General features: G+C 41.5%; 1 protein-coding gene across 1 annotated transcript in view; it reads left to right on the top strand.

Annotated features, from left to right (window-relative positions):
- KCNMB4 (potassium calcium-activated channel subfamily M regulatory beta subunit 4) overlaps window positions 1-3,913 on the top strand; it is a 50,801-nt gene extending 46,888 nt beyond the window's left edge. The window contains exon 3 of the mRNA XM_037513995.1: window positions 3,346-3,913. Within this exon, the coding sequence (XP_037369892.1) occupies window positions 3,346-3,514 (169 nt within the window). The 3' untranslated portion in view covers window positions 3,515-3,913. The remainder of the gene's footprint in view (window positions 1-3,345) is intronic.
- The last annotated feature ends 11,030 nt before the right edge of the window (window positions 3,914-14,943 follow it).

The raw sequence follows: 14,943 nt of genomic DNA, 5'->3' as shown, positions 1-14,943 counted from the left end.
AAACAGTTCACTATTTTCTCTTCCAGTTAGCCACAGAAGCAGCTTTGTGAGATGGAAGAAATTTCATTTGTTGTAACAACATCAAAATAAATATATTTTTTACTTTAAGGAGGGTATACACCAGATCTTTGTTTCTTTTATCTGGTATGCCTGGGTGTGCTGTGAACCTATGAGTTGCCATTTTGCCATTTAGAACAAAGGATTCCCTCTGGGCAAATCTAGCATCAGGGTTTGGATTCCCATCCCCTAAGTTTCCCCCAAGTTCCAGACCCCTGCCCCTTTTTTCTTATTCCAGGGCACCTCCATGCATTGCACATTCCAGACAAAAGTGAGTAGAGGTCATGAAAATAACCTGGATAAAAGAAGCAGTTAAGCAATTTCAGAAATTACTTTGTATTTTGCCTGGGGCTGTGCATCCTCACCAGCACCCACCTCCAGGGGGCGCAACCTGTAACAGTCTTTGGCTTCAGCCCTGGTTACATAAGTAGCCTCATATATTTACACCAAAATTTTATTACTTTGTTGGTTGTTTACATATCTATATAACTTCAGGCGTACAATTTCACACCTCGGTATGTACACAGCCTCACTCACCCTCCGTCAGTACTCTTGAGCCCACGACTTAGTCCTTTCCTTCCCCTACCCCCTCCTTCCTGCTCCCCATTCACTCTGGTAACCAGTTTATTTTTTCTTTTTCACGAAGTCTAAGAATTATTTTTGTTTTGTTGTGCTAGTGTGCACCCTTTGGTTATTTATATTCCACAAATAAGCGAAACCATCAGGATCTGTATTTTACTTTCTGATTGACTTCACTTAGCATAATCACCTCAAGATCTATTCATTTTGTTCCCAAGGGCATTATTTTATATTTTTTTTAATAGTTGAGTAGTATGCCATTGAGTATATATATTCCATGATTTCTATTTTTTTAAAAAGGAATCTTTTTTTTTTTTTAAGATTTATTTATTTATACAAGCACTGGGTACAGTCAGAAGCACGGGAGGGTGAGAGAATTCACCAGTGCGAGAGCAGGGAACAAAACAGGCAGAAGGACCGAAGTACACTGCTGAGGGGAGCAGCGGGCACAGGAGAGGTCTGCGCACCATGTGGGACCCTCACCGGCGGCCAGGGATCGAACCGGTGCTGCAGAGGCTGCGGGCAGCTTCGGAGCCCAGCTCTCAACCACTGCACCACCAGGGGAGGCCCTCCATGATTTCTATTTTTATATGTATTTTAAATTATTTTTATTTTTTATTTATTTCAATTATTTACAATGTTTGATTTTTCCCCTCAGATATAATCCCCATAAAATTCCCACCACCACATGAACTGTCCCCATAGTCTCTTGTATTCCACAGTTTCTTAATCCAGTCATCTGTCCTTGGGCATTTAGGTTGGCTCCATGACTTGAATAGTGTGGACAGTGCTGCTATGAACATAGGAGTGAATACATCTTTTCATAGTAGATTTTCATATTCTTTGGGTAAATGCCTAGCAGTGGTATTGCTGGATCATATTTTTAGTTTTTTAAGGTAGCACTATCCTGTTTTCCATAGAGGCTACACAAAATTACATTGCCCCCAATGATGGATGAAGTGTTCCCTTTTCTCTACACCCTTGCCAACATTTGTTCTTCCCATTCTTTTTGACTCAGGCCACTCTCACAGGTGTTAGGAATATTTTTTTTTGCATAAGAACTGGGGTGTAGGCCAGAGTTGCAAGGATATGAGGGGTGAGAGGATTCACCAGAGACAGAGAGGGGAGCAGAACAGGTAGATTGACTGAAATACACTGCTGAGGGGAGCAGCGGGCGAGACAGGAGAGGTCTGCTGCGCCATGTAGGTAGCTCCCTGGCCGGGGATTGAAATCAGGCCGTAGCAGTGATATCACTGAGGCTTAACCAGAAACATTTTTTTTAATGTCTGTCTTCCTTGAGGAAGTGTATGTTCAGATCTTTTGCCCTTTTATGGCCTGCGTTGTCTTTTTTTTTGTTGTTAAGCACTTTATATATTTTGGAAGTGAAAATTGCTTGTAAGGCATGTGATGGACAGATGTTGTCTCCCAGTCTTTAACTTGCCTTTTTGTTACTGTGAAGTTTTTGAGGTACAAAACTTTAGTTTGATGTAGTCCTACTTGTTTGTTTTTTGGTGATTGGTTTTCTTGCTGTTGGGGTTACATCCCCAAGTACATCACTGTGGTTGATATATCACCTATGTTTTAAGTATTTTATAGTTTCAGGTCTCTTATTCATATCTTTAATCCAGTTTTGTTTTTTTTTTTTAAGATTTATTTATTTATTTATACAAGAACTGGGTACAGTAAGAAGCGCAGGAGGGTGAGAAGATTCCCTAGAGCCAGAGCAGGGAACAGAACAGGCAGACTGACAAAATGCACTGCTGAGGGGAGCAGCAGGTGAGACAGGAGAGGTCAGCTGTGCCATGTGGGGCCCTCGCTGGCAGCCGGGGATCAAACTGTAGCTGCAGAGGCTGTGGGCAGCTTTGCAGCCCAGTGCTCAACCGCTGCACCACCAGGGGAGGCCCATCTTTAATCCAGTTTTAATTAATTTTGTGTATGGAGTAAAGTGTGGATCTACTTTCTTTTCTTTCTTTTTTTTTACTTTTTGGCATGAAGCTATTTCCCCAACACCATTTGTTGCAAAGCAAGAACAAGTAGACATATTGCTAAGATTTTGCAAAATGAATCAAGAAAGTGGGCCATGGCTTAAAATTATGGCTAATTCCACCCAAAAGCTGAAAAAGTGTATTAAAACCAACATTCACTTGTCACTAATAAAAGCCTTCACATATTGAAACTGATTGACCCGAAGATTGCACCACAAGTCTCTTATTAAACTCAAACAATAGTCTTAACTGGGTTTTTTTTTTGTGTGTGTGTGAATAAAGATCAGTTTGGCCCCGTCTAAGTGCTGAAGTCTAGTTAGGGTTTGTTTGAAAGTGTCAACCCATAAGTAATTGTTAGACTTATCCAAGCCACCTTGACCAACAGACATTAAAGGATGAGTGAGAAAAATGGAAGCAACTTAGAGAAAAATGTTAAGCAACTTAGAATGGGGAATATATTTGCATGAGAGATTGCTACACCCTTGATGCTTTGCAGCATATAAATTATATGAGTCTCTGCACCAATTACTTCATTTAAGATCTCAGAATTTGCCATGGCTTCAGCGCACAAAGTACAGTATCTATAAGCATATTGAAGTCTTCACTTTTGGTGATGATTATTCCCTTTGGGTATGAAAACAAGTTGATGCCCAGGTTGAACAGTCTCCAGTGCCTGCCATGGCAGCTGACCACTCTCTCTTTCCTGTCCTCCACTGTCTTGCAGACCAGATGATGTGCTCCTGCATCGCACGCATGATGAGATTGTCCTCCTGCATTGCTTCCTCTGGCCCCTGGTGACATTTGTGGTGGGTGTCCTCATTGTGGTCCTGACCATCTGTGCCAAGAGCCTGGCAGTCAAGGCAGAAGCCATGAAGAAGCGCAAGTTTACTTGAAGGAGAGTAGACTTGCGGAAAGCAAAGCACAGAAGCTGGCCTCCCTGGCGCACATCTACCTGCAGAGCCTGTTTCCTGGCGCAGGAGATGGAAGGGGCTCTGAGAGCTCTCTGAGAGGCTTTCTCTCAATGGCAGCAGAAACAGGCACAGCTGGAAGACTGGAAGCTCATAGACTGTGTTCCTTGTATCGTAGCAATGGCAAAAGGGTCAAGCTCTTAGCTGAATGGAGTAACTGTTTCAGAAAATCCTATAAGAAGTAAATTTTCTTTGAAAAGTAACAGTATATACTTGTACAGTGTAGTATACAAACCATTATGATTTATGCTACTTAAAAATATTAAAATAGAGTGGTGTGTGTTCTTTTCTATTTCCTTTTTTATGCTTAGAACACCAGGGTTTTAAAAAGGGGTCTTCTGGGTTTTATTTGATCCAGATCGATTAAACTTTTACTTAGAGACAAGGATTCCTAGACAAGTTTTGACCTCACTACAGAATCTCCAGTTTCCATTATTAGGGTATCTTCTGACTCCTGCTGAAAAATGAAGACTCAGCCATTAACTCAGACTCCAGTCTCCTCTTGTGACTCTTCGCCAGGGGACCCTCAGAGATTGGGGAGTCATGTCCTCTGACACTTGCCTCTGCCTAGCCATTATTTTTCACCAGATTACTTCTTAAGAGAGGGAGATGATTCTGAACAAGGCCTGTCCTAGTTCTAAGGAGCGCTGTGCAGCTCCATGCGTCTGTTTGTGTGATTCTGAATGGATTTTCTCTCTATGCTATAGAATGTACGTGATGTGAAGGACACTTTTTAGCTGTGCGAAATACTGTTCTCATTTTTTTTTTAGATCAGAAAAGAATATTCAAAGTCAGTTCAGACATTTTGTTTTTATTCCCCTTCTTGTTGCCTTGCTGTCTCGGTAGCACAGTAGAATGTTGCTGCAGTTGTTCCGTTTGTTGGGACAACCTAGAGAGGCAACCCAGCTTACATCCCTGCTGCTGCTGAGTTCTCTGTGCCTTTATCCCCAGTTCATTGAGGAGAACTACTTTATTGCATCTTTTCAGAAACTGAAATTCCAAATATCGTTCAGAGGCATCGATCAACATCAGACCCAACCTACTTATTTGCCATATAGAATCAAACTTTCATTTTGATGAGATGTACATTTTTAGTGGAGAAACAGCTGATGACATACTATCAGCTTGCTCCTAATCCCCTTTAGACATGCTTCTAGTAGAATCAAGACAGGAATTTAAGGACAAGCTTCTCTCAGGGCTCTAAGGAAGGTACATATTAGTGAAATATTGATTTCCTGACTGTAGAGCACATACTACTGTCTGTTCCATGGTTGAGTTAGTCGTCATCGTCTTTGGAAGGACGTTGGATGAGTATGATCCTTTTTTTCTAAGTGGAGTGTTACAAGTTCCACTGTAAAAATGGCCTTGAACACACTGACATCCTTGGAGGCAGCAGCCGTGCCTTGACTTCAATCCCAGTGTTCTGTTGCAGCATCCACTTCTTCTGTTGTCTTAGCAACACAGTGAACCATTCTGAAGCACACAGAGTGATATAAAACCGGGAATCAGGAAAATCATCATCTTTGCATCAAGTTGCGAGAGATGAAGTCTCTTGCAAGGCTTTTATTCTAATCCGCTACTCTGTAGCTGATTACAGAGAATAGGTAAAAAGATAGTGCATGGGCATATATTATGTGTTGGAAAAAAGGAAAATTGACATATATTGAGCTGAGTTTTCAGTTATTAGTTTGCTGCTCATACATTTATATTAACCTAATGCCTGTATTTAGGCCCATGGAGAATACATGATTGTATTCTGTAGGTTGGCTTTGGAAAAGAGACGCACAATGAATTGATGAGATCATAAATAGTTTTGAATCATTCTTGCTCACAGCCAGTTGAATTTGAAATTCTTTCTTAATACTTGTTAAAGATAAAACTAGAAGAAACAGAGAACATTTTTAGAATCATAAAAGGTAAGCTCATCATCTTGGTATTTTAGATCTTTTTTTTTTTTTTTGGTATAATTGAGGAAATGGTCTAAAGTGCTGTAACATACACCCCAAAGTAGGATGGATCTAGAGAGGCTTTAGAGAGAAGTGCATTTCTTCCTCCTAGAGCAAGCCAGAAGTGGCTGAGTCCCAGGCAGGTAGCCCAGTGCTGTTTCACCAGGGGACTCAGGACTTGTCTGGCTTGTTTCTCTCATCACCAGGGGTCTTATCATTCCTTGGTCAAAGCTGGCTCCAAGAAGCACACTCACTTTGCGGCCTGTGAAAAGAGACGAAGTTGGGAGCAAGCACTTACCTCTTCAGGAAATTTCATCCATTTCTCTCCTGGTCCATTCCCGAGTGCTAACTTCATAATAATACCTAATGCCAGAGATGGCTGGGCCAAGTTTTCTCCAGGGAGGTAGATAGAGAGTAAAAAGGGAGGGAATGAAGGCTAGAGTAAAAAGTGAATGATGGCCAGGCAGCCATGGCCTGTACCATGATGAAAACTGATAGAGCAGGGATGGCGGAGGCCACTTGCCCAGGTAGAAAATGAGGTCCTGAGTCTGTTCTCTGGGAGAAACTCTCTGTCCCTTGTCCCCTGTGGTGCCAAGTTTGACTTCTAGGAAATTTTTGTTCATCAGACTCCATAGTCACATTTGAAACTTTTGGGGGCCTACTTACTTTTGCCAGCCCCTGCTTGCTGGTGCAGATTTGTAGACCTAGCTTGCCTTAGAGGTTGAGCAAACATAGGCTTTTATAGACCAGGATTATCGTTTACATGGCTGTGGTAGAAAACCAACTCTGTTTCTGATGTTTGCTAAGAGCTTTCGAGTTCCCCCATCGCTCATCCCCTTAGTGCTCCCACTTCTGGGCAAGCTGATCAGGAAGCCTGATGATGCCTCCTTTGGCACAGGTGGGAGGTTCAACCCACACAGGCCTGCAAACAGGGACCCTTCCCTTTGCCCTACAACCTCAGTCATTTTGGGATCTGCCAATCAAGTCATTTTTGGATCTGCCGGTAACTGACTTACTCTCCCCAAAAAGTTCTCATTATGTGAAGAATAAACTTTTTCTTTTTCATACCCTTTTGATGTGTTTGTGGTTATTAGTCTTAGCATTTGAACCAAATGTTGGATTAGGGGTCCCTCTGCAGGATACCCACAACATGGGTGGTAAAATTTCACCAAAAATAGGGTAAGTTTCTGGTCTATTTGCTTTTAGTTAGTTCATGCGAAGTAACCACAGCCAATGACTGCTTTATGATAGCTCTTATGGCAACAACATCTGATTTCTTAGTCTCTGAACTTGATCTAAATCTCCCTGCCTCCATTTAACAACAATCATCTGTCGCCTTCTGGAACAGCTAGTTTAGATGGCAATGCAACATCCTTTATCTGCTCTTTTCTGCTGAGCTGACTCCCAAACTAATTTTTTTTTTAAGATTTATTTATTTTTATACAAGAACCGGGGTACAGGCCAGATGAACGGGAGAGTGAGAGGATTTCCCAGAGACAGAGTGGGAAGCAGAACAGGCAGATCCACTGAAATACACTGCTGAGGGGAGCAACAGGCGAGACAGGAGAGGTCTGCCTTGTCATGTGGGATTCTCGCTGGCCTCCTGGGATCGAACCCGTGCTGCAGAAACTGTGGACAGCTTCACAGTGCGGTGCTCAACTGCCTGCACCACCAGGGAGGCCCCGAGGCCAAAACAAATTAATGGAGACTCCTGAACGAAGCTCTACGTAGTCATCTGCTGTTTGGGGTACGGAAGCAGTAGGGCACAGGACATAGGCACAGACCTTATAACAAGACTGTGCTACCTACTTGGGAGCTGGTTTACATTGCAACTATTTTTCAAAGTACCTTACTAGAAAACAGCAAAAATCAGCCAATACACATCAACATTTCTTTTGTCTAACTATTTCTTCCATAGCTATATATCTGCCTTCCATGTTGCTGCTAGTGACGGTTTTACCTAATGATGAGTTAAAGCATAACACGTTTCTCTTGTTTTCCATCCCCCCATGTCTGTCTCTTTACTTCTGTTGCCTGACCAACCATGTCAAAGCCACATATTTCAAATGTTTGCTATGCCAGTGACATCATGCATATTGCCTTTGTTTGAACAGGATCATCTATCCCCAGCTTTACCTGTGATCTCAGCTACTGCTGGCCGGATCTGTCATCCCTTCCCTTTACCTGTTCTGTGCGCTGAATGTATATTGTAATTGCTCTGATACATTCTTAGGGCTCATCTCAAGCCTAGTGATGAGAAGACAATGCAAAGACAGAATAAATACTGGAACAAAATATCACACACCACGGATGGGGAACCATTTACCTGAGTCAGATAATTTGTCTTCTGAAAAATTACTGAAATCTGTCAAAGCTTGTAACTTTTCTAGCATCACAGCGCTCCTGCTACATGCCCTCCATTCATGTACTCTGAACTCACAGGGCCTCACATCTGTGGCTGTGTCCCATGCCTTGGACCTGAATTCTTACCATGTTTACATCTCTGGTTCTTATTCATCAGGTTTGAGCTCAAATACTCACTTTTCCTAGAAGCCTTCCCTAACCAGCCTATGTTAGAAGAAGCTCCTTTCATCCTTTTCACCTTCATTCTGCATTCTTCCTTTGTAGTATTTATTGCTATTTTTCTTTGTTTCCTTGTCTATTATTTATCTTACCCCTTAAATGGTAAGATCCATGTAGATGGAACAATGTTAGATATTTTTCCTACTGTGAGCACAGTGCCTGATACATTTGCTAAATAAAATTCTATAGAGTGGATAAATGAGTGAATGTCCTCCAGATCTCTTCTGTCCATTGTACATGTTGTTTTCCATATTCTTTAAGGTACAAGTTACTTCTTCAGTCCAAACAGCAAAATCACTTCCTTCTCTGCAATTTGTACATACCTCTGTTATGTTAAGACCTTGCTTGTATTAAGATCTTTCCATGTATAGTATGGTTGTTAATCCATTGATTGTTCATTATTTCCCCATCTTGCAAGACAAAAAGTATATTTTATTGATCTTCTTATCCATAACGACAATGATAGTAATAATAATGACCCCCAACTAGCTCTCATTAAATGCTTTCTGTGCGTATCTAAGCTCTTTATGAAATATTCTAAATTCTTCATCAGAGCTGGGCAGATGCTTAACATAGTACCTGGGGCATAGTTAATCCCATAAAAATGTCAAAGAACAAAAAGACATATATTATAATTTTAGTCTTAAAACTAGCAGCTATAGGGCCTCCCCCGGTGACACAGTGGTTGAGCGCTGGGCTGCGAAGCTGCCCGCAGCCTCTGCAGCACCGGTTCAATCCCCTGTCGCTGGTGAGGGTCCCACATGGCGCGCAGACCTCTCCTGCTGCGCCCGCTGCTCCCCTCAGCAGTGTATTTCGTCAGTCTATCTGTTCTGTTCCCCGCTCTGGCTCTCACCCTCCCGCGCTTCTGACTGTAACCAGTGCTTGTATAAATAAATAAATAAATAAATCTTTAAAAAAAATGAGCAGCTATAAAAATTAGCAATATTTTTGTATTTGAATACCATACACTACTCTTTAAATAAACAGGAGAAAAGTCACTGTATTTATTATCAAATTACCCCAAAATTAAGCAGCTTAAGACAGCAGCAAGCACATTATCTCATAGTTTCTGAAAGTCAGGAATCAGGAAGAGGCTTAGCTGTAATTCTAAATTATACTTGGTGAAATCTTACCACTTAAAGTGTATGGGTTGAGGTTATAGCGGAATGAACATAAGCAGAAGCTGAGCAGAATCACAGTGAGAAATGCTTGATAAGAATACAATTGCGGGGCCTCCCCGGTGGCGCAGCGGTTGAGCGCTGGGTTGCGAAGCTGCCCGCAGCCTCTGCACAATCCCCCACCGCGATCCCCCACCGCCGGGTGAGGGTCCCACATGGAGCACAGACCTCTCCTGCCGCCCGCTGCTCCCCTCAGCAGTGTACTTCGGTCCTTCTGCCTGCTCTGCTCCCGGCTCTGGCTCTGGTGAATTCTCTCACCCTCCTGTGCTTCTGACTATACCCAGTGCTTGTGCAAATAAATAAATAAATCTTAAAAAAAAAAAAAAAAGAATACAATTGCTCACTTGAAAGGCATCTGAGAATAACAGATGAGCAAAATCTAAATTGTCTGCAATTTTTTTTTTAAAGATTTGTTTATTTATTTATTTATACAAGCACTGGGTACAGTCAGAAGCGCGGGAGGGTGAGAGAATTCACCAGAGCCAGAGCGGGGAGCAGAGCAGGCAGAAGGACCGAAGTACACTGCTGAGGGGAGCAGCGGGCGGCAGGAGAGGTCTGCCCGCCATGTGGGACCCTCCTGCGGTGGCCGGGGAGCAGCCGGGGATCCAACTGGCGCTGCAGAGGCTGCGGGCAGCTTCGCAACCCAGCGCTCAACCGCTGCGCCACGGGGGAGGCCCTTGTCTGCAATTTTTGATTGGCATGAATAGGCTTCCAAAAGAAGTCATTGGAGACTCCAGGAATGACTTTTCAAAAACTTTTGATAGTTTTCAAGGGAAATACTGAATATATGTGACCTTTCCTCTTTCTTCGTTTTCTGTGATAAACCTTAAGCCACACATAGGGAATTTAACATGCAAAGACTGAAATTGGAACTAGCCCATTGCCAGATTTGTGACCCTTTTGGGAAAATGTGAAAGAGCCCTGGAGTTCTAAGGCTTAAACTAATGTTCTTACAGATAAAGCTACTAGAAGCAGCAACGGAGGAAAATTCTTGGTAAAGATGTTAATAGATGTTGTAAGCAGAAAAGATTGAACAATTGTCTTACAAACCGAATGAAGGTGCTCTGAGAAAAACAAGTACCCAGCTAAGTCATTTACTCTTAAATCCATAGGCAAAAATGTTTTTAAATATTAAATGACAGCTGTGGGGGCTTCAGCTACAAGCTTGCCTTGTTCTCGATGGCAGCTGATGAGTAAATGGGGCACGAAGCCCATGAATGGGGAGCAGGAACAAATCTTTATTATGAAGCAGTGGGAGATACACAGGGAGCACCAGCAGCAGTGCCCAGCAGTGGCAGCACACCCCCAGCACCAACTGCAGCAGTGGCGCCATAGTGGCCAGCAAGAGGCCCCCCCCCCAGGGACCCATATTAGCTTTTATATGATTTATAGGCAAAGCTGGTACAGGGCCAAGTTTAGGCCTACTTTATAGAACTATGTTTCGTGAACATGAACTATACATCAAGGTTACATATTGCTTATTGCTTTCTCTAGGGAATCCTCTTACCCCCTTCCTCCCCCACCCCACACCTCTGGCCTACAACCCAGTTCTTGTATGCATAAATAAATAAAATAAATCTTTTTTAAAGCTAATTTGGAAAGTAACTTACTGGTATTTTGCGTCCTAATCAAACCCAAATTGAAGATCTTTGTGAAGTTCTGAACTCTTTAGGGATTAGAAATTCTACCTAAATTAGTAGAATCTTTAGGATTGAATCCATCAAGTTTCAACTCTATCCAAGCTTGCATAATAACTGCTAAAAGCAGTAAAGGACTAATACCAAGAGTTGAAAGCCTAATAAAAAAGACTCATGATTAGGTATACTAGTCCTTCTACACTGTCCTCATTGTCTGGAAACCCAATGGATGAAAATAGAGAATATAGATTTCTTCAGTACCTACTTCCCTGTGTAACTAAACCCCACTACTATTTCATCATATTTCATATTCTAGACTCATAAATTGGTGCTATGCTTTCTTTAGTCCTTTAGATTAGGTTGATGTAGTTAATCCTGTTCACACTTTCCTGGGGAAGTCAACAATATGCTTTGATGACAGTTATGCTTCTTTGATTTAATGAGGAGCCCCCCTACATTTTTTTAATGAGTTCCTAACTTGGTCCTTATGGACCCTAAATTTCCTTACAACTCTATTCTGACCCAATATGTGGATGACCTCTTATAATCTCATGAAGTTGGCTCAGTTCCCGTAAGTTTTTCACCTTAAAAGAACTGCCTTAAGGCATTAGAACCTAGGTCCTCAAATCCTACACATATTCTTTCTTATTTTCTCTTGTTGAATGACTACCAATACTTTGTCAAAGTAGTCTCCCTTGCTGCTTTAAATTTAATAAATTCTGTTTTCTTTGCTTAACAGCTTTTTCTGAGCTCTCCAACAAAACTCATCTTGTTGCAGCCATGAAGCAAATTTAGTTTCTTTGAAATTTATTTGCTATTTTTACCAGATTGTTTAAAAAAACCTTTCTTAGAAGTGTGTAAAGATACTTCGAGAAGAATATTTATTCTTCTGGGCCATTTGCTGAAGGTAATTGGGAAAATAATGTGTGGGACATGCTTGAGGCTTAATAAAGTCCCTGGCACAATATGATGTTCAATGAACATTACCTGTATTATAACCCCTAACTCCCCAACCCCTCCTTACCTGGACCTGCAAGCACCTGCAAACTCCAGCTTAATTATCTCTGAATTTGGGGTTCCCATTATAGGTGAGTGGGAAACTATCCTGGTTTCTCCTTTTGACTGATTGGCAGGATCATCTGCTTCTCCTCTCTCCATCCCAGCATTTTGACTCCAGTTCCCCTTCGTTCTCACCAGCAGCTGAAGGAGGAATCTACCTCTACATTTGCCTTCTTATAATCCCCCCCAACTTCCTTGGGGAGAGTTGGCTGAGTGGCAGGCCTCTGTCCAGTGACATGTCATTTTAAAAATGAAAAGTGAAAAATACCCCTGATAATTGAGCAGATTTCCTTTTTGGCCACTTTTACCAAATAAATGAACAAACCTAACAACCTCTCAAAAGCATTTTGGTGGCTAAACGGGACTCTTGATTAAGTTATAAGGTTAATGAAATTGGGAGTTGAGAGGAAACCTCAGTGTATCTTTAATTACAGAGCTCCAGTACCATGAACATAAAAGGTAATTTAGGAAGGGGGACGCCCAGGGAGCTTTTCCATAATGCTTTGTATGTGAAAGACCAAGACAGCAAAAACACTGAAGCATCCACATTAGTTCCTAAAATTCTCCTTTCTGAGACAGCATATCCTAAATGCCAATTCTGTGCTATTGAAACATTCAAATCTACTCTGAAATTTAAAGAGGAAACAGATGAAGTATAAATGTGTGAATAAAATCTTCCAAGCCAAAAAAAAGCTTATAAGAAAAAAAAAAATCTACAGAGATGTTTACTTTGCCCTTTCCGATTACTGGTTGAATTGAGGCTGATGGCTGCACTCCAGTAGGATGAGTCGGGTGCAGTGTTTCTGTTTGTTTGGGGGTGCAGGGCGGAAAGTTTACTGATGGGAAGTGGTGCGCTGGGAAATGCTTGACACTCCGCCAGGGGTCGGAGGGGAGCTGTCATTCTGTGTTTGCTGATTTCTGTGGCATAAATCCTTCCACTGTGGTTGACTGCAAGTTATCAGTGTGACATCATCGAACTCAGAATTTGGAAGAGCTGTGCAGTAGATGCCATATAGAGTTTTCCAACCATAAGATAAATACAAAAATAACCTGGAGAGCAGAGGCAATATTAAAACGTGGCAAAATAGTTAGGAAGTGATGAGTTTTGAGTACTTATTCCCCTTGCTTTTAATATAATTTATGACACTGGAAGTTTATATAATTGAATGTTTACTTTTTATTAAGGTGCATTGCTTTACAATACCATATGATTTAGAGGACTAGGCCAGACCTCCTCAGATGTCTGTGACCACACAACCCCACCATCAAAGCACCCAGAGTCCTTTCCCATAGACCATTAAGCTCCTCCCTTTTTGCTCCCACCCTCTGTCTCTATTAGCATCTCCTCTCTATCCCCCCTTCAGTAGCCTCAATTCTGCAGCCCCAATTTTGAGGGTCCATTTTGGTTTAGTTTTGTCAATTCCTTTGTTTTGTTTTTCTGTATCCCACATATGAGTGAAATTATAATTTAATTTTTACTACAGGCTATGTTTACCACAGGCTATGTTTACCACCTGGTTCCAGAATGTTAACATTGGCTTTCATAGGAAAACACCATTATGAGGTTAAGGGTGTTTCTAAGATCTAGAAAGATCTAAGATCTATAAAGATCTAAGGTTACTTTATAGATCTTAGGAACACCCCCTACTGTCCTCTTACAACACATTCCCAACTCTTGCCAGGCTCTTTCAAACCTGGAGATTCAATTTCCCAGCCACTTTTTCTTACTAAGAACTTCTCCCTAACACAAAGCATATGTCCCATTAAATGTTTCAGGGAACAGTTTCTCTCTTTGGGTGAAGAAGGACAACCAGGTGGGCTCATAGTGTGCACACTTTGCAGAGGGCCGCTAGTACCTTCAAGATCTGAGAGTTGGTTTGGGAAGGAAGCCTGAGCTATTAATACTACGGCCAAGTGTATTGGGACATTTTGGAGATGCTTATGTGCAAGGACAGAACAAAGGCACTCTTTTTTTCAGAGTGATGTGGACCCGACTGCTCAAATAAATTAATGTTCCAATTCAAATGACTCATTTTGTAGGAACATTAGGTTCATAGCCAATTTGTCAACATAAGAAAACTACCACCTCGTTTTTTTTAAAATTCAAAAAGTATGGCTTAAATTTTATGAGTATAATTTTCCTTTTGGCAAAAAAGTGAAAAATGCTTTCACTTTTTTGGGGAGTGAAATGCCCAAAGGTGGTATTGGAGCCTTCCTGGCACTGTGTTCGGTTGGCTGCCATATTTTCCAGGGTGGCTAAAGTACTGGAAACTGTCACCTTATGGTTGGTTATAGAAACTATGCTTTCCCTGCAGATGTCTAAAGAAGGGTATTATATCTACTTAAAAGTGTTTGAAACACTGTCATGTAGGAGAGGGATTAAGATTGCTTTGCAAACCTTTATATCAAATAGAAATAGGACCTCAGAATTACAGAGACTTACTTGAGTCTCAATTTCGCCTTTTGATTTTTTAGTCGTATGACCTTGGGTAAATTATATAAATTTATCTGTAAAATTGAGCTTATTAGTTTGTTATTATCATGAATTTAGTGCCTTAAAATTGCCTACATTTATTGTCTTATACACTTCTGGAAGTTGGACTCAGAAGTGGTTCTTACTAGCTAAAATCTAGATGTTAGTAGGACTAAATGTCTTCTGGAAGCTCTAGGAAAGAATCTTTCTCCTTCCCTTTTCCATCTAGAGATCACCTATATTCTTTGGCTCCTGGCCCTTTCTTTTTCTCCCTCTTCAAGAGCAGAAATGTTGGGTCAACTTATTCTCACCTTGCTGTCTCTTTGGTTCTCTTCTGCCTCCCTCTTCAATTTTTAAGAACTCTTGTGATTACTTTGAACTGACCCAAATAATCAAGGATAATCTCTCCATCTCAGAGCCAGCTGATAAACTGCCTTATTTCTTTCTGCAACTTTGATTTCCCTTTGCTACGTAACCC

The sequence above is a fragment of the Talpa occidentalis genome, unplaced genomic scaffold, assembly GCF_014898055.3.
Source record: "Talpa occidentalis isolate TD23 unplaced genomic scaffold, MPIMG_talOcc4v2.1 talOcc4.16, whole genome shotgun sequence".
In the NCBI taxonomy this organism is placed as follows: Eukaryota; Metazoa; Chordata; class Mammalia; order Eulipotyphla; family Talpidae; genus Talpa; species Talpa occidentalis.
Note: the sequence above shows the minus strand (reverse complement) of the source record. Positions and strands in the feature narration are given on the sequence as shown.